The sequence below is a fragment of the Myotis yumanensis genome, unplaced genomic scaffold (genome assembly GCF_028538775.1).
Source record: "Myotis yumanensis isolate MYYU_CA2020_CCGP unplaced genomic scaffold, mMyoYum1.0.hap1 SCAF_2, whole genome shotgun sequence".
Lineage (NCBI taxonomy): Eukaryota > Metazoa > Chordata > Mammalia > Chiroptera > Vespertilionidae > Myotis > Myotis yumanensis.
The window spans coordinates 175,815,298-175,834,173 of NW_027223753.1; the positions used below are offsets into that span (position 1 = coordinate 175,815,298).

Below are 18,876 nucleotides of genomic sequence, written 5' to 3' on the forward strand. Positions count from 1 at the left end.
ATCCTAAAGAATTGTTCCTCCTCCTTCTCTTTTATCTTCCCACCTGCTCCTGTGATTCAGGTGCCTTATACGCGACTTACTTGAGACCGAAGAGGTTTATATAAAAGAAATGAAGAGCATAATTGATGTAAGTAGATTGGGGAGGGGGATGTTAAACACGTGTTCAAACTGAAGAAATTTTGTTACACAGAGAACCAAAATAGCTGCCATGTGTCTCTGGAATTCCCCCCTAGGTTTTAGGTCTTATAATATTGCAAGTGTTTTTCCACCTGGAATAAGCACATTCTGATGACTATTGATCCATGTAACTAAATACCTTCTAAAGGATTGTGCCACTTCATACTGATTCTGGTACTGCTCAACTAGGTTCACCACATGCTTGCCAAAAAATGGAGATGGTCATTGACATGTTTTTGATAATTTAATAAGAGAGTATTGTTTCTCATTGTTTTAAGTAGCACATTTTTCTTACTAGTGAAAAATGTGTATTTTCCTAAGGGCACAATGTTGAGGAATAAATTATGTGTACAAAATTATAATATAATTTTTTACCACAAAATATCAGAAAGCCAAATATCCAAATAAAAAAGGAAGGAATGGTTAATCAAGTGTAATATACATGCTAATTATTTTTTTAAACATACTTTATTGATTTTTTACAGAGAGGAAAGGAGAGGGATAGTTAGAAACATCGATGAGAGAGAAACATCGATGAGCTGCCTCCTGCACACACACCCCCCCCCCCCCCCCCCACACTGGGGATGTGTCTGCAACCAAGGTACATGCCCTTGACCGGAATCAAACCTGGAACCCCTCAGTCTGTAGGCCGATGCTCTATCCACTGTGCCAAACCAGTCAGGGCTACATGCTAATTATTTTGTAGCAGTTAAATAATAATGAAATATTATTCAACTGTTACAGATAATTATTTTGAATAATTTGTAGCAACACTGAAAAATGCTTAAAAGATTACATTAAAAACCATATATGTAGAAATTTATGAGCAGACTCTAAAATGTATATGGTAAAACAATACAATTTATTTATGTATGGTGATTATAACCATATAAAATAAGCTTTTTAAAAGTCATGCAGGAAATATAATAAAATAGTAGTAATTGCAACAGGTCATAAAATGATAGGTAAGTTTTTAAAAATATATTTGCTCTTCCTATAAAAATGCCTTTTTATTATCATTCCCAATAAACCATCTTCTTCTGAAAATAGACCGGTGAGGAAAATAATATCAAAAGAATCTGATGAATGGCTTTCAGGAGATATGTGTTCCATATTCCCCAATTATTTTATTAAAGTTGTATTCCCTGGAGTAGCTAACTCAGATCATCTCTCATATGTTCTATCTGTGAAACCTACCTTGTTTGCACCTCTGCAGGGATATGTCACTCCAATGGATTATATTTGGCTAAAGCATCTGATTCCAGATGTTCTTCAGAATAACAAGGACTTTCTCTTTGGGAATATTAGAGAACTCTACGAATTTCACAACAGGTACATAATAATTCAAATTACCAGGAAAAATGGAAAGTAAGAGAAGGCTGGAAATCAGACTGATGGAATTTGGCCCTGAAAGTACTTAGATATTTTCAGGCTTAAGCAAGTAGTCCAGACTCAGTGGGTTGGGATGGGATGTGAAGGAGGGGAGAAGTGCAGCGAGATCCCTGGGGGAAGAGGGAAAAGACATTAATGAAGGCTGAACTAGCTGTCAGGCATCAATGTTGTATTTGTGCTTGCATTCTTTTGCAAATGTATCTATTTATGCATCAGCATTTATTGAGCACCTGTTGGGCGTCAGACCCTGTTCTGCTTGGGGAATACAAGGATGACCATGCCTATTATCGAAGGGTAATGCTGGGAACTAGGGTGTTAGAAAATGCTAACCGGTCAAACAAGTCGTCCTTTTAGCCCAGGGCACTTTAAATGTCGAGTTCTAGAGAAATAGAGGACAAAGGGACTTTGGAAATCATTTTCCAACCCTTGCATTTTGCAGATGAGTAAACCTCACTTTACTCACTAGACTGACTCCAAAGTTACACACCTAATTGCCGGAAGGGAAAAGAACCTTGGTTGTTTCCTAACCACATCTTATGTCTATTGGTCTGTTGTCAAAACCGAAATGGAAATCTCATTTCCAATACTTTCCCTGGGAAGCTATGTAGCCTCTCTTAATCTCGGGCTTATGAAACCCTATCTTGCAAGGTTTGGTGGAAGATTGAATGAGATATTGTTTGTGAAGCACTCGGCTTCTGCCTCGCTCATAGGAAGCTCGGGGGATAGCAGTGGTGGCAGCAGCAACAGCAGCCTTCTTATTAACGTTAATGGGTGGCAGGAAGCATCGTGCATCCCCTCTGCAGTGGCTCGTGCTTAGAATTATCAGGGAATTTAATGTGATTGTTTCAGGGGATCCTACCCATGTCACAGAATACACTTTTTTTCTTCCAAGTCAGTGTGTTGAAGATGAATCAAGAGCAATACAGTTCAGAAAACAAAGTTTATCTAAGCACCTCTTAAAACCTTATGTGATTTTACTTTTAAAAAATGTAATGCATGTAAATGTCATTTTAAAAGCATTATTATACTCCCCCCCCACCCCCACCCCCCCAGGACTTTTCTAAAAGAATTGGAAAAGTGCACTGAGAATCCTGAACTTCTGGCTCGTTGCTTTCTCAAGAGAGTAAGTCTGCGTTCCTAAACAATCAGAATAACCTTGTGATTCAAGTCAGCCCTTAATTTGCTGTGTAGGTGGCAAGGGCTAATGGCAACGCCAATGGTCTGAAAACACATCTGCCTTTGGAAGGCAAAGCAGAAGTCCCTTGCACAAGGGCACGTGGTGTGAGACATGTCCAGTTTGAGCTCACTCATGGGTGGGGGCTTTATAAGCCTGGCTTCCGGCAGAGGCCAGTCAAATGAAAGACTGGCCCCCAGGCAACCCAAAGCAGCTGATCCTGGATAACTCTGCATGACTAACCTAACTCTTTTAGGACCAGAATCACACTTACATTCCTTACTAGTTGTGTTAGTACTCTCAAGAGAAGTTAATGTTAAACTGAAAATCCCTGAAAATGTATTGACTTCCATTTGATGTTTTATAGCATAGAGGGTGGTTAGAAAATGTTAACTCTACGGCCTCTCTGACGTATAGCATCCGATTTGTGAATTTCCTGTTCTACAACCACATAGGTCTGTCGACCTCCCCTTCCAACCACACAGCCCTCTTCCCACTCGGACTTCTCCACCCCTGCTCTGGGCAATAAATAGGTTGTTTGGGTCAGTGGTGCTCCCTGGGTGCTGGCACCCACGCGTTCCCCTCCCCGTAGGACTGCAGATGATCCTGCTGCCCTCAGCTTCCTAAATTTTTCCCATTTCTTCTCTCTTAGCCATTCTTTTCCATTTCTTCCTTGTTTTTATTTTTATTTTTGTGAGTCTGAGTGATGGTGAACCTATGACATGCGTGTCAGAGATGACACGCGAACTCATTTTTTTTGGTTGATTTTTCTTTGTTAAATGGCATTTAAATATATAAAATAAATATCAAAAATATAAGTCTTTGTTTTACTATGGTTGCAAATATCAAAAAATTTCTATATGTGACACGGCACCAGAGTTAAGTTAGGGTTTTTCAAAATGCTGACACGCCGAGCTCAAAAGGTTCGCCATCACTGTTTTAGGAGCTAGCAGCCAATGTCTTTGTGCTCTGACAGACTGCTTGTAGATGAGATGCCTGAATCAAACTGTAATGTTTTATAAGCCTGGCCTTCAGGATGGCAGAAATGTGTCCCACATCCAGTCTACTATGCTTTGGGAGCCACTGAGTTTAACAAATGCACTCAGCAGAGTGCCAGCACTCCAAAAACACTCAGTAGACAGTTGTTGAGTGAATGCATAATGAATATATTATTGTTAAGCTTTGAATTCTTATTCTAGTTCCTTAATCAGTCTGAACGACATTTCTCAAGGGCCACCTCTCTTACTAAATGTGTGTGCACGCGCGAAATTTTTTCTGGAGAGAGTACAAAAGACAGAGTTGCTATAGTTCTTGTAGTGAAATGACCACTTACAATCCATCGGGAGAGGGGAAGAGGTACAGAAATGGACTCATTCACCAGAGCCCTGTGTTTAGAAGTAGAAGAGACAGCATTGACACAGTGAGGGGAAGAGAGCCCACGTGCATGTGAAGGACATCACGAACTGGCCTTTAGTAGGAAGAGAGGGACACGAAATCTGAAAGGAAGAAGCCACGTGGGCCTCTCTGCTAGAGAGGCGTGGCTCTGGGGCAAGCACAGCGCCCATGGACCAGGCTCTCCTGATGGAGCAAAGCTGCAGCTGGCTTCATTGGCTTAGGGTGTCCTTTCCATCTGGGATATTGGCAGATGTGTGTCCTCCACATGCTCTCAAGGTCGCGCACGCACTGGGATCGCTGTTGGCCTCTAGCTCTGAGACAGTTGAGTACCTTTTCCTTCTTGAATCTTGTGCTGCAGGTGAAGGCGATGACTGAGGCAGAGCTTGCCACTTTGGGGCTTGCCCACGTGATTTAGATCTGTGTGGTTTTGTCTGAATGGCCACATTTTCCTGCTGGGGTGTTTCTCTCTGTTGTTTCTCTGGGGGTTTTTTTCCTGGAATTGGAGTCATGATTATGGTAAATAGGAGAGGGTGTTCCGTTTTACCATTCAGTAAACACCTTCTTTTTGCGGGGGAAAGAACTATTTAGGGGAGACATTGGTGTTTTGCATAAAAAGCAGAGGAGAAACAGCACAGATCAAGACCGACTCCTGTTCATGAATGTCCTGTAACTGCTCCCACAGCACTTAGTTCTGATCTGTATGTAGAACGTATGGTTGTTTATTGCCCCCATCCCCTCCATCACACACTCACTCCATCGCAAGGCCACTGACTGTGCATCCCCAGCTTCTCACACATTGAAAGACCTGGGCTTGTTGGATGAATAAATAAACTGTAGTATCCTATCCACTTACTGATAATACTACCTGATTAATGTGTTGAATTTTTTTCCCACTCAGAAAGAAGATCTTCAGATATATTTTAAATACCATAAGAATCTGCCCCGAGCTCAGGCAATCTGGCAAGAATGTCAAGACTGCGCCTACTTTGGGGTAACGTTGAGATTACAAGGTCTCCCACAAATTGTTTTCTCTGAATAATGTTTATGTGCATCAAAATTTTTTTAATATATTTTTATTGTTGATAGTATTACAGATATCTCCCATTTTCTCCCCCTTCACCCCCCATCTCCCAGCCCCTATCCACCCCACCCCCAGGTCTTCACTACCCTATTGCCCATGTCCATGGGCTATGCATATAAGTATATAAGTTCTTTGATTTCTTTCTTCTTGTTCCCCCAACCTCACATCGAGGTACGTCAATCTGTTCCATGCTTCCATGCTCCGGGTCTTATTTTTTTAAAATATATTTTATTGATTTTTTACAGGGAGGAAGGGAGAGGGATAGAGAGTTAGAAACATCAGCTGCCTTCTGCACACCCCCCACTGGGGATGTGCCCGCAACCAAGACACATGCCCCTGACTGGAATCGAACCCGGGACCCTTCAGTCCTCAGGCCAACGCTCTATCCACTGAGCCAAATCGGTCAGGGCCGGGTCTTATTTTGTTGGTCAATTCATTTTTTTCATTATGCACCAAATTTTTAAAGCTACCAAAAGTATGAACTGGGCAGAGGAATTTGGCCTGGGATGTATGTTTATTAAAAGTCTCTTCTATGTTGAAGTCGTACATTGGAAGTTTGGATGCTGCCCTGGGTCTCTGTGAGCAGGTCTGCAAGGCCCTGGTGCGGAAACCAGAGTCCTCTTCTAAGGTGGTTTTGAAAACGGAATTAAGTCCAAAAGATTAGACTCTGGGACTCTCTTGAATGATACCATAAGCCATCATGTATCCTACAGACTCAAATGACCTCAATGGACCCCACCTCGCCCAGACTCAGAGACAGGCTGCCTCCTGTGTAGAAGGACCTGAAATGCCCCGCTGTCTTCTAGGGGCTTGCCTTCTAAAAGAAATAAGTGGCCCTGCTTCCCTAGTTGCCTATAAAAACACTAGCCAAGTCGTCCCCTTCCCCCTTCCTTTCACTTCACTCGCTGTTGCTGAAGGACTGAGCAACTCAGTAGCCTTAGGAAACTGGTCAACACCGCTGCCCCTCTCATCCACGAAGAGCCCGGCTCGTTTCTGGTGTTTCGATGCCGCCACCTTTGTTCTCCGGTGTGTTGTTTGCTTTGTTTGATGTTGTTTCTGTTTGTTTCTGAAAGGTGTGCCAGCGCCAGTTGGATCACAGTCTCCCTCTTTTCAAGTATCTCAGAGGCCCAAGCCAGAGACTGACAAAATACCAGATGCTGCTGAAGGTAAAGCCAATGAGACCGTGCTTTTCTGTGTTGGGAAAACAGATGAATGCACTAAGGTGGTCACGTGGACAGTGGTGACTTTGTCTTCTGAGGGAAAATTTCTGCCCTTGGAGCTTTGTCTGTCCTCCAAGTCTCACGCGGCCCTCCTCAGTGAGATGTAAGACCAAGGAATCAGAGAGTTAAAAGGGACCTGGGAGCCTTCCCACACATATTTTTTACTTAATCCCGCAATCAGATGTGTCAGACAGGCTCTGGAGTACGAAGAAACTGAGGCTCACGGAGGTTAAGCTCATGTTCGATATTCCGCTCTCGGGAAAAGTTAGCTCTTCCATCTTTGCCTAGACAGCCCCAGCCTAGGCTGTCCTGGCTTTGTTGCTACCAACTGGGATTACTGGACCTCTTAGGCCTAGGTCTTCTCATAGTGGATGAGGATGCCAGAACCACCTCCTCGCTGGGGAAAGCAGTGAGTGATGCCTGCAGAGAGCTGCCCAGCGCTGAGCCCCCAGAAGCTCCATGACAGGTAGCGCTGTTTCATACCTGGAGATGCCACGCCAGTGTGGGAGTGAGGATGATGGCTCACTGCCTCCCAACATGAGTAGTATCTGTGAGTGAGTAACCCTACAGCATCCTCTTAGGGCCCCGAATGCCTCTGACTGTCCCATCCTTACTCTGGTCATGAAGTCCTACCACTGGGCCCAGCGAGGAGGGGGCGGGAACTAAGGGAGGCTCGGGAAGAGGGGGGCTTCACCCCCTGGCCTGGCTGCATCCGGGACTGAGGGCTCCAGTTCTCCCTCTGAAGCGATCCTGACACAATAGCTAGGTTCCATTTGCAGAGGACGTTGGGGCACAGTGACCAGAAGCACAGAGTCGGGAGCCAGACATCCTGGGTGTGGATCCAGGCTCTGACAGCTGTGTGGACTCAGGCAGGTTCCTGCTCTCAGTCTCAGGTGCCTCCCCTGTTTAAAAAAAAAAAAAGTAGTAATGGTACTTGCCTGGTGTGCTTTTTGGAAACATTGAAAGAGGGAATACATGTTAAAAATATTTAGAAGATTTTGTTAGCTTTATTGAGGAAACAAGAGACGGAATCATTATAAAGTCTTCCTTGGGGGTCTGTGCAAAACCATGGGAGGCGACTCAGGGCCGGCCAGTTTTTCCCGTGGATAGGCCTGCTGGATGCCCGGGAACACACGTTTAAACCGCTGGCAGGCCTATGACGAAAGGAGAACCTTTGTGGTTGTCTTCGTCCTGAGGAACTGAGTTCATTCTGCAGCTTCTTTGAAAGCATGGATGTTGGGCAGACTGCCTCGCGGCTTTGAAAGGATTGTAGAATCCTGGTGTGGGAGAGCTGTTCCAAGCATAAAAGAAAGGGGAAGGAAGGACGGATTATACCATAAGGACAGACACATGAAAAAATGGGGAAAATATATATTAGCAAGAGATGTGACCAATGGTCAGCATGCTTAATAATGAGCTCATAGAAATGAATAACAAAAAAGTAAAAAAGGAATATCTATGAAATGCTTACTATCTTATCTGAGATGTTATAAAAAGTAATATTCATTACCAAGAGCTTTTTTAGTACATAATGTCTAATGAGTCAAGGCAAGTAATGAAACAATATTACTATATTATTATCAGCATACATTGATATCAGCAACAGGAACTCACTTTCCTTGAACTCATGATTTCTGTCAAACAGACTGAGTCACAGAGGGAAACTACCAATTTTTTTAAATTTTTTTATTGCTTAAAGCATTACAAAGGATATTACATATGTCTCCTTTTTTCCCCGCCCCCAATTTTTTTTTTTAATCTTCACCCGAGGACATTTTTATTTTCATTAATTCCAGAGAGGAAGGGAGAGAGGGAGAGAGAGAAACACCAATCGGTTGCCTCCCATACACACCCTGACCGGGGATCCAACCCGAAACCTGTGTATGTGCCCTAACAGGGAATTAAACCCACAACCTTTCAGTGTGTGGGATGATGCTCTAATCATTGAGCAACACTGGCCAGGACTGGAAACTACCAAATTTAATGTAGAGAATTTTTCTTCCCTGGATTTTGTTGAATTAAGATATGGTTTGCAAAATGGTTGCAATATTTGTTTACTATAAGTTTTGCTTATTACAAAGCTATTCTAGGATAGATATTCATGCTGATTTCTTGTATAAACTAACTCATATCATAAGAGCAAAATTCATTTTTCTTCTTTTAAAATTTTATTTTATTTTATTTTATTTTATTTTTATTTTTTTTAATATATTTTATTGATTTTTTACAGAGAGGAAGGGAGAGAGATAGAGAGTTAGAAACATCGATGAGAGAGAAACATCTATCAGCTGCCTCCTGCACATCTCCCACTGAGGATGTGCCCGCAACCCAGGTACATGCCCTTGACCGGAATCGAACCTGGGACCTTTCAGTCTGCAGGCCGACGCTCTATCCACTGAGCCAAACCGGTTTCCGCTTCTTCTTTTAAAATTTTAAATAGGCTACTATTTAAAGAAATAATTAATGGGGAGAGGTGGGTAAATGTTACAAACTTTCAGCTATAAGATGAATAGGATTTGAGGCTCTGATGTAAAACATAAAGTTTGATAACACTGTATTGTATAACTGAAATTTGCTAACAGAATAGACTTAACTGTTCTCTCTCACACATAAATGATAACTATGTGAAGTGAGATGGATGTGTTAATTAACTAGATGGGGGAATCCTTTCACAATGTATACATATATCAAATCATCATGATGTACACTTTACATATCTAACAATTTTATGTGTCAGGTATACCTCAATAAAAAAGAAATTAATAATAAAAATGTAATGCCGAGGCCGGTTTGGCTCAGTGGATAGAGCGTCGGCCTGTGGACTGAGGGGTCCCGGGTTCGATTCCGGTCAAGGGCATGTGCCTGGGTTGTCGGCACATCCTCAGTGGGAGATGTGCGGGAGGCAGCTGATCGATGTTTCTCTCTCATCGATGTTTCTGACTATCTCTCTCCCTTCCTCTCTGTGAAAGATCAATGGAATGTATTGGAAAAAAAATAATAAAAATGTAAAAAGGAGACATATGTACTATTTGTACATATGTAAATACTTTAAACAATAAAATAAAATTAAAAAATAATAAATGAAGGAAGGACATAGGCATTTTACAAAAGAAGAAGAAATGTTTAGTAGTAAACATTTTTTGAAAGTTCTACCTCACTAATTATCTGAGAAATTCAAACTAAAAAGCAGTGAGGTAGGATTGACCTGTTAATTCAGTTGGTTGAACATTTTGATTAATGGCTGGTGAGCCAGGTTTTCTAAGTGGCTGGCGGGAACATAGCCCTTCTCTAAGGAACTTGGAAATATGCATCAAAACTCTTAAGATTGATAATTCCACTTCTAGGAAGTTATCTTTAGGAAAAATGACAGAACCAAAATATTTAACAATAGAAAAGATGAATCAATTACGATTTATGTATAGGACACAATGCTGACGCAATCAAAACCATGTTTTTAAAAGTGTATAATGTCATGAGAAAATAAACATTCATGATATGCTGTTGAGTGAGAAAAAGCAGGCTACATAAGAATGTGGCTAATATGATTTTATTTGTGCAAAGAACACTGTGCCAGATAGATAATTCATCCTTTCCCTCTTACTCGTGACAGACAGACAAATTTGCATACATTCTCAGTTACTTTAGCTTTTGTCTGGAGATTGCACAGTACATTTAGTTGGCATTCTACTTTTTGATTTTCAATAAGGCTTTTGGGTTACTGCAGGGTCTGCTGGATTTTGAGTCTCCTGAGGATTTGGAGATAGACCCAGGCGGCCTAGAAGGAGGTGCGGCTAAGGTACTGGATGCTAAATATTGTTTTATCTTACTGTTAATGGTGTTTGCCCAGGGTGGGAGGATTTATGGCGATTTTGTTTTCCTTTCTTAAGATCTCGATTGTTTAAGTTTTGTAAAATTGTATGTATTTTGTAATTCATAGTCAGGAAGAAACAAAATAATTAAAGGCAATTTCAAAGTGGAGATTTGTAGCAGGATAAATGGTATTGTATTTTCTTCCTTTCACACAAAAATGTTTTAACAGGAATACAAACAGGAATGTGTAAAATGCATACATAAAAGACTGAAAATAAATGTGGTAAAATCTCTACTGTGGTTTTCCTGCACGGTAGGATTATGAATGATTTATATTTCTTTCTTTGTTTATCTAATTTGTATGCTTTGTGTCCCATTCCTCTCCAAATGTGTGTGTGTGTGTGTGTGTGTGTTTGTTCTAAGAGAGACAGCCAAGGTTCCCTTGAAGGAAATGGTAGCCAACCTGATTAGGAAGAAATTTGTGGCTTAGCAGTGGCCTTTCTTGTAAATTTCCTATTAAATACTCCAGTTTTAACAAGAGAAACCCGAGGCATGTGTCTCAAAGTTATTTGCATGCCTTCTCTGCTCAGAATGTGTGTGGGGGACCCCTTGAAATTAGAAGCTCAAGACACAGGTAATGGTTTTACAGTGGAGCTAGGGGAGCTGGCCTGAGGGAGAGGGGCTTAGTAATGTTTGTAAGGCTTTTTCTGAGCCCCACATTACCAAAGCAAAACTAGGAAGGAGATAGTACAGGGCAAGTTGAGTCTCTAAAGTTGAGTTTTACATGTTGAGTAAAGAGGATGATGCCTAGTGTAAGAACTTTTAACCCTTTGCTGATATTATTGTAAGGTCAGGTGAGAGTCTGCTGTCTTTCACCCGAACCAGAGCATATTTGTTACGAAGGAGAAGGTAAGACTCCTTGGCAGGTCATTCAGTGGAGGCAGCATGATCTGCTCCATTCATCAGCCCTGTCACTCATGTCTCTGATCCAACAATGCTACTTCCTGCTGCTTCTGCAGAGGTTACGGAAATACACAACCCTTCGCTGACATCACGCAGTAGGGGGCAAAAAGAGGTGGGGCTCTATGGGGCAGCAAACAGCATCAGTTCTTTGTTGTAGAAATTGGTGTGTTTAAAAAAAATGGAGGAAACCAAAAGCTTTTTGTTTGCACTTACTAGATGACATAAATATGCTATGTAAGTAGTGGGGAATCAAAAACTGAAAACCTAAGCAAAAGCCTTTCAAGCTGTAAGAACCATCCCTAGTATGTCCTCCGTGTCACAGTGCTAACAATGGAAGCATTGGTTTCCTGAATTAGCAGTTCAGGCTTTTCCGCTTAATGCCGAACCTTCATGTTTGGGAGGTGCAGACCTCCCTGGTAACTTTTAAGGCAGTCGCATGTGAGAGGAGGAAGGGCAGAGCTATGGAAATGCAACTCTTACAGGTAAATCATTAGTCAGCCTGCACTGGCAGCCCAGTCTTTGTCTCTCCGGGAGTTTAAAACTATTCTCCTCTGGGAAGGTTTTAAGCATAACTTTACCCATAGGAATAAGACTTCCACATTCAATATAGGAATATGAATTGTACTTTTCCGTAGGCCGCAGGGATAGGAGTATAAAGGAGAGGGCAGTCAATTTAAAGGGGCTGTGTTTTGGGGTTTTTTTTTTTTTTCATGCTTCAAAAAATCTCAGTATGTTTCTTATAGAGCAGGAGTATAATGCCCATGATTTTATGAGCTTCATTCTTCATTAGTACGATCTACAGAAGTGTGGTTGATGGTAAACCAGCAAATACTGTTAGCCACCATTCTCTGCGAGCCAGAGAGCAGATGGGTGTCCCCACCGTCTCAGACACTTCGTGCTGGCTGGGTCCGTGACTCCTTATCTCGGTCCTGTTTTCCATCTTCACTTGGAAGATGGTTTACCTTTTGATTCCCTACACGGCATTTGGTTTCCACAGGACAAGCCTAAGAGGACCAAGGATCCCGCATTCTTGGCGGAACTGCAGCAGGCTTTGGCCATGATAGAGGAGTTGATCCAGTCCTGTGAACTGGCCGTGGACCTGGCCGCGGTCACTGGATGCCCGGTATGTTATGTCCCATAACAGTGGTTGGGAGGTTTCCCTTGAGAAGCAGGCACGGTGTTAACAAGGTAGGAGATGCTGGGGCCAAGTAGGAGAAACGATGTATGGTAGAGGAATCTGACTCTGGGAAAGTAGCCTACATCCGTCAACACACCTGTGCTCGGAGATTCCCAGCAGCCCCTCAGGGTTTTCAGGAATCTTGTGTTCCTCGTGGTCCAGAATGTTGAGCCTGACCTGTGCTCTGGAAAAACCAGGAACTCAGGGGCCAGAATATATATGGACAGGGGAAATGGCTAAAAGGGTAATTCGTTTTGACTCCTGGCACTATTAAAATTTAAAAGGTTCTCCTTCTTAATCAAATTTTCTCCATGAAAATTATTTTGAAAACAGGTGCTAAGTGAAAGTCTCACCCCATTTTACATCCCAGGTCCCAGAAGAGGCCCAACAAGCATGTATGATACTTGCCTTAATCCAGGTGGGTTGAAGGAAAAGACCAAGAGAGGCAATGCTGGGAAGTTGAGCCATCTCAGCTCTGGCATTCGTGTTAATCCTGAGCAGGTGCATCCTGGGCATTCCAGGCAAACCGTCCTCTATGCTGTGTGCTCGTCTGGGACTGGAACATAAGTAATATTCATCTGGAACATAACTAATATTCACAGTCACTGTGAAGTACTCTAGATTTTAGCTCAGGAATATTAGTTTTCTATCATTGTCAGTGACAAATCACCATGAGTCTGGTGGCTTAGAACAGCACCAATTTCTTAGCTTATAGGTCCACGGGGCAGAACTACAAGTCTCACCAGGAGCCATAATCAAAGTGTCTGCCTTCCTTTTAGGAGACTCTAGGAGAGAATCTGTTCCTTGTCTTTTCCATCTTAAAAAACAACAACAAAAATCACCCACATTTCTTGGCTCATGGCCACTGCCTCACTTCAAAGCAGCAACATCGCTTTCATTGAGTTCTCACATTGACTGCATCCCTCTGACCCTTCCTTCTGCTTCTCTTTGACTTTTTAAAGACTCTGGGATTCCATCAGACCCACCCAGGTAGTCCATGATAATCTCTCCATCTCAATGTGAGCTGACGAACAACTCTGATTCCATCTGAAACATTCGGCATGTATCCTGACCTACTCTCAGGTTCCAGGGATTAGGGCCTGGACCTCTTTGGGAGGCTATGCTTACTGCACAGGGACCAAGCATTCTGCATTTCAGATACTTTCCTTCTTTTTTTTTTTTTTTCTTGTTCATTTTTACCTGTTTTTATTGAGGTCTAGGCAGATGAAATGACCTTTCTTATCTTTCCTTGTCATAAATCAAACCATGCAAATTAAGTAGGGGCAAAAATTGTGATCCTTTTCATTCCTTCCTGGTATTTCTCTGGCCAGCATTTCAGAAACAGCCCCTGGGTTTGCTGCGACCCAGGCAGGGATGCTGTTTCTGTCCCTGGGACTCCCGCGCACTCTGTTTACTGCTGACGCTTGACTCAGGTGGCTACTCATGAACCACACGGGGTGAGAACAGACCCTTTCCTTGATATTAATTTTTCATCCTACAGCTAAAGTCAAGGAAGCAATTTGTTTAATCATTTGGGGACATCTTTCTGTTGTTTCCTTTTTACCTTTGCACATGTGTCAGCCGCCCCTATGAAATACCCATATTTGCCTGAATCAAATGAATGTTACACCGGGCAGGAAACTCCCAGCTGTTCCTCTGAATATAAGTAACATGAGAGGAGGAAGTTATGAGAAAAGAGTGAATGAAACGTGCATAGATCGCAATCTAGTTTAATTGTCCTCCAAACGGCTTGTGTGCAAATCAGATGAACCAGTGTATAGAATTTTGGAGATTTCACAGCAAGTGCAAAACGTCTTTTTTGCCCCCATGTGTCCTCAGAATGGCACCTTTGACATATTAGTACACTCTGTGGTTTCTTTTTTTGCTAAGGCTAACTTGCTTTACACCTCGTACATTAGCTAATTTATCGTGACAGTTTTGTATAATTCTATTGAATGATAGAGCAGGCATTGGAATTTTCAACTTTCTGCTTCAGCAACAGGTCCATGGAAAGAAGAGTTAACTTGCCGAAGATCACACGGTCATCAGCTTGCACCGTGTCTTGGATCTCTTCACTCCCTCGCCAGGATACCACCCTCTCCACATATTCTTCATCTGGTTCTGTTTAGAGTTTACTCACAACTCACCTACTGCTAACTCAGATCCAATGAAACTGAGAGTCCTGGCCTCCGCTTTGTGGAACTTTATCACAAGGTGTTTGCCATCATGTGTTGTACGGGCGAATAAATCCAGCTTAACCTCTTAGTTTCTCTACTTGACATCCAATATTAACCTGGTTTTGTAAAGGAAAGAAATTGAACTTGAGTGGGTGACTTCATAATTAAAGCAACTAGAAAAAAAAAATCCCTTCTGATAGTTACATTTTCTCTTTGTGTATACTCAATTCTTGGCTTAATTGAATCACAAAAACTTTTTTAAAATTATTTTTTAAAGAAAGGTTGTTTTATGGAACACTGAGATTTAATTTACTTCCCTCTATTTGCCAAAAAAAGTTTCCCCTCTTCAATCCAATGTATAAAATAGAAGAACTTTTAGAGTCCTTTTAAATCCTGACTTGCCAGGAACAAGTTTCAAAGTTGAATAGTAAAGGTTGAATAAAACATTTTAATTTTCTGGAACAAAGTTTATAATTTATTAAAGGAAGTATTTTTATTGCAAGTTTATTGTGGGCTAGGCCCAGGTATTTTGTTTCTATGATACTTTCCACTTTCCTTACCATATGTTGGCTACAGAAATAAGGCTGAGTAAACTATCTTAAGGACTCAATGGAATTGCCTTGCCCATCTTCCCACCCTCACGACACCTCTAAGTGGAGTCATTGAAGATTAAATCATGTTTAAGGCACATAGCACCTTGCCTGGTGCCTGGTAGGTGCTGAATACAGGGCCCCAGGGGTGACTTATTTGGGTCCTTGATCAGACTGGGAAGGAAGGAACCCCTTTGCTTCTGGCGATTGTAATCTCGGCTTCTCCGTCCCACAGCTTCTGCTTTTCATTTCTGGACCAGGCTTTGTGCTGATTCCCTATCCAGATGTTTCCTGCTTCTTTGTGCAAGAAGCGTATAGCTCTGTCACAGCCGAGAGTGAGCACCTAGGCACCCCGTCTCTTTCTGGAGGCTAGCTTCCCTAGATTCTCTCTCAGCCAGATTCTTCTTTTGGCCCATGTGGTCACATGTGAAATTCACATATCAGAGCTCTTACCTACAAACTGTCCACACATGAAAGTGGTTAGCGTTTACTAGTTTATTTTTGCCATCATTTCCCATACGGATGAGGACTGTTGACTTGCTCATTTGAGTGGAGGGTAGCCCCTATTCTATCTCTGAGTTCAGATCCATTAGATTCTTCAACACACCAAAGTGAGGGCCACACCATTACGTCACTGGTGGGAAAAACTGGTTGGGGGTATATTCATTTCCTGGAGCTGCCATGACAACACGCCACATATTGGGTGGCTTAAAACCACAGACATTTATTTTCTCACAGTGCTGAGAGTTAGAAATCCAGAATCAAGGTTTGCACAGCTACGTTCTCTCTGAAGGCTCTTCCTCCTTGCTCCTGTTTCTGGCAATGCGTGGCATTCCTTGGCTTTCAGCAACATCACTCCAATTCCTGTCCCTGTCTTCACATGACTGTCTTCTATATGTGTGCGTCTCCGTGTCTCTATTTCTTCTTCTCATAAGGACACCAGCCTTTAGGTTAGGGTCGACCCTAATCCAGTATGACCAAATTTCATCTGAGATCCTATTTTCAATACTGTCACGTTCTGAGGTCACAGGTGGACATGAGTTTTGGAGGAGATGCTATTCACTGCATTAACTCCCTCGTCGTAGTGCTGAGCACTCAGCGGCATGTCCCCTGCCCCCGCCCCCTCACTAAATGCCAATAAATGATTAAATACTTTCTAAGGGACCAATATCTGTAAGAGGTTGTGCACGTGGTCTCTGGCTTTGAGACCAACTACAGTCTGATTGGAAAGAAAGGATATACATGTTTGAAAAGATGGCCCGGTCATCCTTGGTCCCGCTCTGAGGAATCTCCTTGCCTGTTCCCCTTGGCAGTGGTGGCCTCCACACAGACAGGCATCCTGACTGTTTAATCCTGTCACGGGCACGGTTCTGATAAAGTTTATGCAAGACGACCTGGAGGATATGCAGCGCGTCCATTTCAGCCAGCCGGGACAGTGGCAGCGCCGAGCTCCCAGAGGTGGGACCTGGGCAACTGCAGGCTCCCCATCAGTTCTGGGGCCTTGGCCTGGAAGGGCGTTGGGGTTCTCACCTATGTGCTCTGCCTCTCCTCTCACCAGGCAGCGACTGGGTCTGTCCATGTCTTTTTTTCTTCCTCATAGTTTCCAGTGACTCATCTTCATGCTCCGCTTCCTTATCATTCATTCTACCACCTGCCCTCTGATAGAGCATCTCACAGCTGCAATCCCTGCTGCTCACTGCCTCCTCCTCAGGTCTCTTCAGCTGAGACAAGGATCAGGTTGACTGTCTGGCATCTTTTTCACACGAGGCCCCTGTGGTCAGGGGCTGGCACCTCACTGGCCTCACATCCTTTGATCAGTTGCCTCCCAACATGCAAACGGCTGTGGCTGCAGGTGGGGTGAGGAGGAAAGTGCAGAGGTGAATAAGGACAGAAGCATCGCTGTCCACAGCTGCTTCTTTGGCCACGGCCTTGGCAGACACCTTACTAACTCGGCCCTGCCCTCAACAGGTCATTAGAGAGAGCTCACCTGGGCTCGTTCACACCCCCATTGTTCTGGCCTCTTTTGGAATTGCTTTCACAGCTGTGCCTATGAAGTGATGTTCCACCTTTGCCAGATGTATACTTAGAAACCACTTTACCTAAAATCCATTCATCCATCTATTCTGGGATGTGTTTGAGGGTGTGCTCAGCATTTGACTCAGTGACCCTGTATGAGGACTCATGGGAGAAATTTCTCTCATGTCTCATTAACAGGAATCCATGTGTTTCCTGAACAACTGGTTTGGGTATGTCTTGGGACATAATGATTCGTATAACTTGCTGTGCTTCCCTCTGGGCTGTCCGCTGGGACGTCAGAGCTGAGTCTGCAGCAAGGGTACATGGCTTTATTGCATGGATTTTATGTACAAACTTTTCATCTTTTAAATTTTATTTTTTTGCCCTAATTTCCTTGGTTATTTTCTGTCTGCAGGGGTGAGGGAAGTCCAGCCCACGGGCCATATAAGGCCTGAGAAATCATTCAGTCTGGCCCTGCCAAGGCATTAGGGCTGAGCTAATTAAATGTCTGACCAAAGATAGCAGGCTAATTTTTAAGCTGATAATTTTGTATGGCCCTCGAATGATGTTATAAATATCCAACTGGCCCTTGGCAGAGAAAAGGTTCCCCACCCCTGCTTTCGGTCGTATTAAGCTTTCTCCTTTCAGAACAAATCTCATGATCCCAGGTTCTCGTAGACATGAAGCAGATGGGGCACGTGGATTACCCGAGATCCACGATGCAGCAAAAAATGTTGTCTCTTCTGAGCACAATTCCCATGTTAGTCTCTTGCCCTTGTTAAGTAGCGTGGCTCAGAAACAAAGACGAGGACATGGAATTCTGCCAGCTAAACTGAATTAGAAGACAAAACATCAGAGTCCCAGTATCTTTAGTTCCAGTATTTCCCACGTGCTGTCTGTGTATTCCCTTGCGCGGCTGAGCTATTTCCTGATGTAACTGAGGGGTGTCGTCATGCTCAGTGAAGCCTACAAGGTTGCTTCACTAAATCAAATCAAGGTTTTGATTTAGTGGCAGGTTAGCCCGGGTGGCACTTCTAAGATCGTGGACCTCGAATAAGCACGATTTCTCCTTTGAAAACAGACCCCTCAGAGTTCTTTCCCTGGCGAGTCATTGAGCAGCTCCGCTTTGTGTGTGTCTGTGATCCTTAAAGGAGGACATGGGAGAACTGGGCAGGCTGCTGAGGCACGGCGCGTTCAGCGTCTGGACGGTGCACAAGGAGCGCTCCAAGGTGACGGGTTTCATGCGCTTTAAGCCCAGCCAGAGGCAGCTCTATCTGTTTGAAAGGGGAATCGTGTTCTGCAAGATACGGATGGAGCCCAGCGACCAGGGCCCGGCCCCTCATTACAGCTTTAAGAAGTCTATGAAGGTAAAGGGCTCCTGTCCCATCTGGGCGTCCGCACAGCCTATGGAGAGAAACACAGCGATCTGATGTTACAGACAGGAAACTGTAGCACAGAGGGGTGGGGCTCACTTGCCAAATGCTACACAACAGAGCGAGAATCCACACCCCCGTCTCCCTCCAGAGTCGGGGCTGCGAATCAGCAGTCAGGGCAGCGCTGGCGTGGAGGGGATTTCGTGCTAAGTAGAAAAGGGGACTATTTCCTCCGGGCACAGGAGTGAGAGACTTGGTGAGTAGAGCCTGTGTTACGGAAGAGATGGTCTTTGCTTAAAGGTTGTGGCTACAGCTCTACTGATAGGAAGAT

The 18,876-nt window shown here is 43.4% G+C and overlaps 1 protein-coding gene across 4 annotated transcripts in view; it reads left to right on the forward strand.

Moving 5' to 3' along the window:
- MCF2L2 (MCF.2 cell line derived transforming sequence-like 2) overlaps positions 1–18,876 on the forward strand; it is a 211,932-nt gene that overhangs the window by 166,502 nt on the left and 26,554 nt on the right. For all 4 annotated transcript variants that reach the window (XM_070406723.1, XM_070406722.1, XM_070406725.1 and 1 more), the window contains exons 16-23: positions 61–127; positions 1,394–1,509; positions 2,623–2,692; positions 5,037–5,129; positions 6,293–6,385; positions 10,164–10,235; positions 12,210–12,335; positions 18,324–18,539. In XM_070406723.1, the coding sequence (XP_070262824.1) occupies positions 61–127; positions 1,394–1,509; positions 2,623–2,692; positions 5,037–5,129; positions 6,293–6,385; positions 10,164–10,235; positions 12,210–12,335; positions 18,324–18,539 (853 nt within the window). The remainder of the gene's footprint in view (positions 1–60; positions 128–1,393; positions 1,510–2,622; positions 2,693–5,036; positions 5,130–6,292; positions 6,386–10,163; positions 10,236–12,209; positions 12,336–18,323; positions 18,540–18,876) is intronic.